We start from the raw sequence: 10,065 nt of genomic DNA, 5'->3' as shown, positions 1-10,065 counted from the left end.
CAAATTTGGGCTTTGGGTTGAGCTCCAGCAACAGTTCAAAGATAAGTAAATTAAGCACCGTAAAGACAATCTAATCAATTTTGGCTTTCTTGCTTAGGAAAGCCACCTTTTCCCTCTAGCTCAGAGCTTTCCAAACGGTGTGTCGCGACACATTAGTGTGTCAGCTGCAGTGTGTAGGTGTGTCACGCGAACGTAACAAGAAACCTCTATGTGAAATAAGCAATTCCAACTTGCATGCATTTTTACGCAGCAAAGGTGCCAATTAGTATGGTGCACGAGTACATTCCCCTTCCGTCGTATCCGTGTATGCACACCACGGTCGAGGGATCATACAGGTACTGCGCATGCGCAGTATGCATAATCGGGTCGAAACAGCTGATTCCGCGTCACTTCCGGTGAAGTGATGCATTCGAGAAATTCCATGGGTCCAGTTTTTTCATAGAACACCGTCTCAACCGCCGCTCGATCGCAGCTCCACAAAATTGGTGCAATGTGAAAAGTCTTGGAAATGTATGTGATTATCTTGCAAATCATATATTTTCAAAAATATAAATGAAAGGTTTTCATGAGATATGTTGTGTCCCCATACATTTTGTTATTACAATTTATGTATGTGTCCGCATCTCTTATAAGGGGTTAGTTTAACTTCCGGTTTGCTAGTAAAACTGAATTACTGTGTCGCGAAATGATGCATGTCTAAAAAGTGTGTCACCAACATGAAAAGTTTGGAAAGCTCTGCTCTAGCTGTACTAGAGCTAGAGCACACTGGCACACTGAAAATATTCTGGTTATTATTGTCTGAGTAAAATTAGGCCTTTAACCGCTGACCCATTTGGGTAAGTCGATGTGCCTACTTGTTTGTAACGCAGTTAACTCTGCCGAACATGGCTGGCAAGCGCGTCCAGGGTGCAATTCTGCATTTCATGTTCGAAACAGCTCAACTCCTGCGCCGATTTACAAATATGGAAGAATCTTCGTGCCAGTGCATTATGGTTTATGCAGTTATTCAAATGAACAGGGGCACACTCATTTAGGGCAAAATCCTGCATTTCAGAGATGATCTCCATTGAGACCTTCCTGGGCCTATATCAGTTTCCAAGAAGAAAGAAAGTTCAAAAGAGATTGAAGTGCAACAGTTGAAGCAAGGCCTCTGAAATCTTGGCTTTTGCTAGTTGTTTATTATGTATCCCAGCCAAAGGAGAGTAATAATAATAAAAACAATTTTATTTCTTACCCGCCTCTCCGTTCTGATCGAGGCGAGGAACAACAGTAAATATAATACATAAAACTGAATTAAAACATAATTAGGGTGACCATATGAAAAGGAGAACAGGGCTCCTGTATCTTTAACAGTTGCATAGAAAAGGGAATTTCAGCAGGTGTCCTTTGTGTATATATGGAGAACCTGGTGAAATTCCCTCTTCATCACAACAGTTAAAGCTGCAGGTGCCCTGCCCTCTTTTAAATCTGGTCACTCCAAGTATAGCTCCTGCACCTTTAACTGTTGTAATGAGAGGGGATTTCCCCAGGTTCTCCATATATACAAATGACACCTGCTGAAATTCCCTTTTCTAGGCAACTGTTAAAGGTTCAGGAGCCCCGTCCTCCTTTTCATATGGTCACCCTAAACATAATATATATTAGGTCGGATGACACCCGCCTGGTGTCCGAACTCAGCCTAACTTTTTATGCATCTGAGGAAGCAGACAGTAATCCCTGGGTAGTATCCAATGTTAGTCCTACTTGAAATGAATGGGAGTTAAATTAGTACTCCGAAGCAAGTTCAATGGGGTGTGCTTCTCTCAGGTGAATAGGTACAGCATTGCAGCCTCAAGGACGACCGTCAGCAGGTGGCGCTTTTCCATCCCAGCCCTTCCAACCGTGCTAGGAAAAGCTTCACTTCCTAAGTCGTCCTACCTTGTCAGGCGGTTGTTTTAAAGGCACAGAAGCAGCGGGAAGGCGGCCCGGCGGCAGTAACAACAACTCCACTTTACGCTTCTTTATCCAAAGTGACATGTCAAACTCCAGCCCCGCCCTGGGTGTGCGCGGAGCTGCAGCAGCCGGAGCAGCCAAGAAGGCGCTAGCCCTTTAAGAGGCCGGGAGCATGCGCGCTACTTGCCAGCAGCGGAGGAGGAGGAGGAGAGGGGTTAAGGCTTTCTTTTTCCTCTCGGTCCGCGCCCTTTCCTATTCCGGGACAGGCGAAAGACTGTGAGCAAGAAGGAACCCTCCCTCTTTCAGAGAGCACGAACTGACGCGGGCGGGGTCTTTGCAACCTGGGCAAGCCAGCAAGCCAGCCAGGCGATCTCCCAGCACTGCAGGGCTTCTCCTGTGTGCGAACCCAGAAAGCTGGGTAGCTAGCTGGCTGGCTGGCTGCTGTGCCCTAACCGGCACCCCCACCCCAAAAAGCTTGCTGGGCTTGGGGACGGGGCGGCTGGGGGCAGCGCCAAGCGTGCGGCCGAGGAGGAGGAGAGGGAGCCGCGGCTGCAGGCGGTGATTGCGGCTTGAGCAGCAGCGGCGACCACCAGCTGGGGAGCCCCATGGAACGTTGAGGCGCCGGAAAGGGAAAGCGGAAAGGGAAAAAAACCACCACCCCATTGTTACGTCGCGTTCTTCGGAAGTGGAAAGTTTCTTCCCAACGTTCGAAAGGCGCGCCCGCTCCCCTTTGATCTCCTCCGCCCGCGAGAGGCAGCGGAACAGCGCGGCAGGGAGGGAGAGAGGGAGGCACCCCCCGGCGCGAGGCAGGAGGAGTTTCTCCGGCTGCGGGGTTTTGGGGTGTGTGTTTGAAACAACAACCCCCCCCACACACACACACAAACACCGTTTTTCTTCCAAGGTGAGTGGCGGGAAGAGGGAGGGGGGGCGGCTTCTGTCTTCCTTGCCCGGGCGAGTCATGTGGACCCCGATCCTGCGCGCACGTTTTACTCCGGAGTAAGTCCTTCTCTTCTCCCCCCCCCCTCCTACCCAGCCAGTTGATTCACGGGGTGGGGGAGTTAAGAGAAGTGTCTTGTGAAGTGTGTGTATGTATGGGGGCGGCGGGATGGGATAGGCGAGAAAGCTCGAATGTATGAACGCAGCCTTTTCGAGGGACTCGGCTGAAGGCGTGCGGCGAGAGGGGGTTGCTGGCGAGTGAAGGTGAACGCTGCCTCGTCACCCTTCTCTTTTTCAGCCCCCCACCTCCGGCTTTGACAGAAAGGGAGATACTAACCCCACCCACCCCATCCAGCCCATTCACACAACCAAATTTCTTCGGGTCGTCTGTCCCCGTCCTCCCCCCCCCCCCCGACGGAGGAGCGAAGGCGGGTTTGACGATGCCAAGTCGCTTTGCTGTCTGAATTGGACGCAAGATTCTGAGAACCGACCGCAAGCTTGAGAAGGAGGCGGTCGTGAGTGTGCGCGTCCGGTCGTGCGCCTGGTGCTGTGTGCGTGTCTCCTCCTTAACGTTAGCGACTTCTCATGGGTGGGATCTGGCGTTTGAATTAAAACTGCCATCTAGGCAGGAAGAAGCGGGCAGCGCTCCGGCGGCAGACGCGTGTTCACTTTCCGGAAGCGGAGCTCACATTTGCCTTAGAGGTGGGTGGGGACGCGGGGGGGGGGGGGCTGGGGGGCGCTTGAGCCAACAAGGGGGCTCCCTACACATCTTGAGGGGGGCACCGTGTCATCGGGGGACTTTTTCCCATTTTGGGGCGGGGGCTGCCTCTTTATCTCTTATTTCTCTTCTTGCTAGCAAAGAACCTTGCTGGGTTTTTTTAAATGTATATAGTTTTAAAACTTTATTTAACAAAACGCCATAGCATCGGATCTGTCACTTTTTGCGAACTAAGGGGAATAGTATTTATTTTAGATTTCCTTGGGGAGTCCTCCCAGAGGTCTGGGATTCATTCCCACCACCACACCACACACTTCTTCTTGTTACAGCTGCGAAGACTTTTTCTCAAGGACAGACTAACTTCTAAAGGCAAAGACACGGGTTCATTTGAAAAGTGGAACTGTTTGACCCAGTTCTGTAGCCGCGACAGTGGGGAGGGGTGGGGGGTTGGATTCCAGCGAGGTGGAAATGACTGTGAATTCATTTTAAATGTTTCCATCCAGTTCTGTTGTGTATTTGATTCCTTTCCAAAATCAGGCTGCCAAAAAAGTGTGTGTGTGTGTGTGTGTGTGTTGAAGAATCCACAACTTCTTGGTGGTTGCCATTTTGAAACGGTGGGAAAGTTGTCTAGTTCTGGTGTAACTCTGGGACGCTGAAATGGTTACATGCTATAATCCGGTTTGCCAATTTTAAATTATTATTATTTTGCAACTTCCAGAAATGTGCAAAGGCTGTGTGTGTGTGTGTGTGTGTGTGTGTGTGTGTGATATATATTATATAAACAAACTTTGAATTTTGTCACCTGTTCCTCAACTAGACAATGTCACCTTTTTCTCTTTCCTGTGCCTCTTTCCACCTTCTCGACCTCCCCCTTTTAACTTTTGGCTAAAATAAGGCTACACACATCTGGAGGTTATGGAAATGATTTTTGTTTTAATTGCAATGACTCTGTCTGGGACGGGGTGTGTGTGTAGAAATCTGTACAAACCAGTAAAGTGGGTGGGGAAGGGAAGTTACGATTGTGACCCACCCCACCCCTAACAACTCAAAAAGTTTTTCAGGCCTGCACTCTAAGCATGCAGGCTTGAAATTAACTTCTAGATTTGAAAGGAATGTCGTCTGTGACGAGTAAATGTGTCTAGGAATAGCGTACGGCTTGGTAAACTTGAGTCTGACCTTCAGACTTGACCGAATTCTTTCTTTTTGCTGAGATCCTTTGATATTGGCTTTAATTAGTGTGTGTGTGTGTGTGTGTCTCACTCTCTTGTAGGCTTTGTCCTCCAACCTAGCTGCTAAAAGAAATTGGGGTGAGGATGGAGGATTGGGTTATGTTTCTAAAGCCATTGCAAGGCCTCCAAAATGCAGGCCTGTGAGGACACTACTGGGCCCGTTAAGCAGTTTGGGATGAAATGTAGAATACTTCCTCACTGAGAGCCAGCGTGATGTCCAGGCGAGAATGCTAGGCTGGCTGAGCTCCAAGTTCAGATCCCCACTTGGCTATGAAGCCTTGGGGACTGTCTCTTTCTCGGCCTAACCCACCTTGCAGGGCTGGTTGTGAGAATACTAGGAAATGACCTCAGATATCTAGAGAAAGTGGCCAGTTTTCATACAGCCCTTTGTTTTCGTATCTCTCTTGATCCCAAAGACCCCTTCCTTCAGGGGTCTTAGTAATTTCCCCACAGTCTTTGCTTATTCTGGGTGGGAGAGGATCCAGGACGGTGGTCAGACATTCTTCTTGTCATTATTAAATCTGTAGGGCCTGGCTGTGTAGCGTTTCAGAAAGGGTTTGGGTTCTAGTGCCACCTCTGCCGTGGAATCCTGGCCTTGGGGCGAGTCGCTGGCCACAGCTGGCCACGGTCCAGAGAAAGGGAAGTTGTATCTAAGTTCTGCTGCGACCAAGAGGACATGGAGGGCCCCTAATTTCCTGTGCGTCACACTCGCTGCTTCTCCGTCTTCATTTCCCTGTCTGTAAAATTGCAGCGCACCCGAGGGTGGTCATGAAGACAAGTGCAATACAATTCCAAAGCGCATGTTAAGTGAAGTGCAGTATAAATGGCGAAGGAAGAGAGAAAGTGGAGGTTCTCTTCCGCCTGAACTGATGGAGCACCCAGGCGTGTGTTTTGGGGAAAGGGCATGGAAGCCCTCTATTTCAGCTTACCTCCCTATTCTGCCCGAATTTTGGACGGGAACACTAGGGATGGGTGAAGGCCATCAAAACTGGAGTCCTGTTAGGGAAAACCCTGTTTACTGTGTGACATTCCTTCTCTTTTAAGGGTCATGTGAATGGGTTTCCACTTTTTCCTCAGTTGGACTGGTGTCATGTTTCCCCCCCAAAGTTGTGCAAGGAGGAAGTTGGCTTGAAGCAAAATCTCTGGGGTCTCAGCCCCATGCATGGTCGCTAAAGACCAGAGGAATCTAAGAAAAGTGTTCTGTTCACACAATGGCCAGCTAGATGCTCACAACAGGACCCTCCCGCTCATGTTCTCCAGTGACTAGTATGCTGCCTCTGATACTGGAGGTGGCATATTGATGATGTAACTAATAGCCATAGAAAGCCTTAATTCTCCATGAATCTGTATAATCCCACCTTAAAGCACTCAAACACCTGTCCCAGGACACATACACTCTCCGTTGGCTTTGCATCCACTATGATTTCCAGGTCCTGAGAAGCAGGGGAAAGGGGACACGACCTAATACCACTGCAAAATCTTGGTTTCCATTTAAAAATCAAAACCAAAAAACAAGTTTCTAGACCTTATGGCTGAAAATCAGATCAGATGGGCTTGCAAGGGTGATGACCCGTCAGCTTTCGAGAGCTAGAAATGGGCATTGTAGAATTTTAAGGTCGGAGGTGGGGGGACGGCCTCCGGTGCCTGTTGCCCCTCCCCTGGAATAGCAGAAGTCGAACTAATTGTACAAACTAAGCAATCGTATGCAAATCTGCAGTTTTCAGGATGTGTGTGTGGTTGGGTGAGGATTTTCAGTTAGTACCCACAGCCCTGGCTTATCTCATGTTAATGTAGCTCTGGCAGAGAGCTGGGCACTGGGTGGATCATTTCCGCTGGGCTTCCAGCATACATAGAAATGGGAGGTGTCAGAAGTGAGCAGTTGTGTGGTTTTTCCCCCCCTCCCCAGAGGTTGAGACTTGTAAGGCCTGTTGTTTTTATGTCTTTAAATTTTGTATACTTTTTAAATGTTTGCTGTTTTTAACTTTTCTAAACCGCCCAGAGAGCTTCGGCTATGGGGCGGTATATAAATGTAACAAATAAATATAAAGAAAGCTGGGACTTGTAAGATATAGAAAAGGAAGTGGTTTGAAGACTAGAGAGAGAGAGACGTGCTCTATAGAGAGTAGGGTGTGTGTATGGGGGTAATAAAAGGCAAGGATAGATCCAGAGCAGCCTTCCCCAACCTGTTGCCCTCCAGATGTTTTGGACATCAACTTCCATCAGCCCCCGTGAGCTGGGAAGGACTGGAGCTGTCGATGGGAGTTGTAGTCCAACACACCTGGTTGTGGAAGGCTGGACTACAATGTCTCGCATCTAAACTTCTATGAAACACATCCTAAACTTTTAGGAAATGCTCGAAAGTTGCCATTACCCGTGGTTCTCTATGGGTGCACAATGGCAACTCTCTGCCCCTTGGTAGCTCCAGGGTGAAACCATCTTTACACTGGAAGTCAGTGGAAAAGCCAGTTCAGTTTTAAACCCAGAAGTGCTGTTGGGCGTGACTCCAGCATTTTCCTGTCTCTATGACTACCACCTAGGTTCTGCTTCCTGTTCTTATTTGAAATCTGCATGTCAGCACCTACGAATGTTACTAGCCCTCAAAACAATTAGTAGCCTGCCTGTGTTAGCATGTTCCTAGCCTGCTCGTGGCCTGAAGGAACCAACTGTTCCTATTTGCAACAAGCTTCCTTCCTGGTCGCCTAGAAGGGATTTGTTTATTCGCCAGAGGAGACCAAGTAGGCGGCTGTTTGATAAGCCTTGGCTGGCATTGGTTGCCACCCGCGTGGCTGTGTTCAGATGGGAACAAGGAAGTGCCCATCAAAGTGGGAGCAACATGGGAAGAAGGCATGGACACTGGACTGGTCCAAGGAGGAAAGTGGACTAGTACTAGATAATTTCCCCCCTCCCTTTCCCATAATACTAGAATCCAGTGGGTTCTTCCCATGAAGATGAATGGTGGGAGATTCAGGCCTAATAAAAGGAAGGACTTCTCTACACAGCACATCATTAAACTATGGCATTTCTTATCACAAAGGGAAGTTCTGTAGCTCAGTGGTCATGCTCCTGCTTTTCATGCAGAAGGTTCCAGGTTTGACCCCCGGCTTCTCCAAGTAGGGCAGGAAAAATCTCCTGCCTGACACCCTGGGGGAGTCATTGCTGTCACTCAGTGTCAATAACACCGGGCAGGATGGACCCATCCAGCTTCCTAGGCTCCTGAAATGTAGCGATGGCCACCAACATGGATGGCTTTAAAAGGGGATTGGACACGTTCATGGACAATTAGCCTATCACTGGCCACCATTCCTGACGGCTACATATTACCTCCGGTATCGGAAGCAGTACACCTTGCAATGCCAGTTGCTGGGGAACATGGGCAGGAGGGTGCTGTTCCACCTGCGTCCTGCTTGCGGGTTCCTGGTTGACAGCTGGTTGGCCACTGTGTGAACCGAATGCTGGACTAGATGGACCCTTGGTCTGATCCAGCAGGGCTCTTCTGATGTTCCTAACTTGCCTGGATCCAGAAAAGGATGGTCTGCAAAGGGGGACTGGGGCAGGAGGAAATGTACGCTGGGGCTCACGTTAAACAGTTTCCATGGGGATGCTTCCAAAATGTCCACTCCATGGTTAGCTGCCCCAGATTAGCTGATACCTTTTGCAAGTTCATAGAATCATAGAATAGCAGAGTTGGAAGGTGCCTGCAAGGCCATCGAGTCCAACCCCCTGCTCAGTGCAGGAATCCACCCTAAAGCATCCCTGACAGATGGTTGTCCAGCTGCCTCTTGAAGGCCTCTAGTGTGGGAGAGCCCACAAACTCCCTAGTTCTCGCTTCGTGTTTGGGCTCGTCATTCGAGGGGGAGTCTACATTGTAATTTCTCTGTTCTTGATTCCACCCCCTTTCCCATTCAGCCTTGTATGGACTGTGGTACTTGCCCGCAGCCATGGGGAAGATGCTATCCAAGATCTTTGGCAACAAAGAGATGAGGATTCTGATGTTGGGCTTGGATGCTGCCGGCAAGACGACCATCCTCTACAAGCTCAAGTTGGGCCAGCCGGTGACGACCATCCCTACCGTGGGCTTCAACGTAGAGACGGTGACCTACAAGAACGTCAAGTTCAACGTCTGGGACGTAGGGGGTCAGGACAAGATCCGCCCCCTCTGGAGACACTACTATACGGGCACCCAAGGGTTGATTTTCGTGGTGGACTGCGCCGACCGCGACCGGATTGACGAAGGCCGGCAAGAGCTTCACCGCATCATCAACGACCGAGAGATGCGGGACGCCATCATCCTGGTCTTTGCCAACAAGCAGGACCTCCCCGACGCCATGAAACCGCACGAGATCCAGGAGAAACTGGGGCTGACGCGCATTAGGGACAGGAATTGGTACGTCCAGCCGTCTTGCGCTACGTCGGGCGAAGGACTTTATGAAGGTTTAATGTGGCTTACTTCCAACTACAAATCATAATTCTAGGGCAATATATATATATCTATATCTATAATTTGCGCACACACAGAAATCTCTAACCAATGAATCCTAGAACATATATTCTCTTCTGTCTTCCCCTTCTCCACGACACTTTTATTTTCTTTTTTCCTTTTTGCTCCTGCAGAAGTGGAGACTTTTATTGGCAAAGGCTTGGATTGGGAACAGCCTGTCAACAAGACAAGCTCTTTGCTTACTGCTGCATCCTGTCAGGTGCCTTTGATTTATGCTGATGGGAGAGCAGAGGCGGGTGGGGATGGGAGGGAGGGTGGGGGTGTTCGGCCCCAGCCCTATAGACGAAAGCTGCCTAGCACTGCCAGGTTTGCATTCCTTCTGTGTCTTTTCTTCCTCCCTCCTCCTCTTCCTCCCTCCTCAGCCCTGTGGTTCTCCAACCTGTGGTGTCTCACGAAGAGGGCGAGCTCTCTTGTAGAGGAAGCTGGCTGAACTGGTGGTGGTGGTGGCTTTGCTGTCATGGCCATTCCGAGGTGGTGGTGGTATTTCGACTTGGAAAGTCTCCCCCCCTCCCCATTTCTTTTCGTTTTTTTATAGCTCTCTGTGGGTGAGAAATCCTGTCTCCATTCTGGAGTCTGTACTTGGATCCTGGGTTCGGTATGGTTTTGGTCTGTGGAAGCCCACCTGGTGATTTGCCCTTTTTGCACAGGGTGTGTGTGTGTGGGAGGACGCCCCAAGCGAAGTAATTGACCCCTGATGATGCCCCTCTTTTGACTTTCTGGAATGCCTCGGTTCTGCAGGCTGCATGCCATAA

The 10,065-nt window shown here is 49.5% G+C and overlaps 1 protein-coding gene across 3 annotated transcripts; it reads left to right on the top strand.

Annotated features, from left to right (window-relative positions):
* Positions 1-2,551: 2,551 nt before the first annotated feature.
* LOC134408294 (ADP-ribosylation factor 6-like) lies at positions 2,552-9,548 on the top strand. 3 transcript variants are annotated; one of them, XM_063140523.1, is made up of 2 exons: positions 2,552-2,833; positions 8,722-9,548. In XM_063140523.1, exon 2 carries the CDS (start codon positions 8,754-8,756, stop codon positions 9,279-9,281), a length of 528 nt encoding a protein of 175 aa, XP_062996593.1. In that variant the 5' UTR covers positions 2,552-2,833; positions 8,722-8,753; the 3' UTR covers positions 9,282-9,548. The 3 variants fall into 3 exon arrangements, with proteins under 3 accessions (XP_062996593.1, XP_062996594.1, XP_062996595.1); XM_063140524.1 differs by lacking the exon at positions 2,552-2,833 and adding an exon at positions 3,445-3,570; XM_063140525.1 differs by lacking the exon at positions 2,552-2,833 and adding an exon at positions 4,245-4,264.
* The last annotated feature ends 517 nt before the right edge of the window (positions 9,549-10,065 follow it).

The sequence above is a fragment of the Elgaria multicarinata genome, chromosome 13 (assembly GCF_023053635.1).
Source record: "Elgaria multicarinata webbii isolate HBS135686 ecotype San Diego chromosome 13, rElgMul1.1.pri, whole genome shotgun sequence".
Classification (NCBI taxonomy): Eukaryota; Metazoa; Chordata; class Lepidosauria; order Squamata; family Anguidae; genus Elgaria; species Elgaria multicarinata.
Note: the sequence above shows the minus strand (reverse complement) of the source record. Positions and strands in the feature narration are given on the sequence as shown.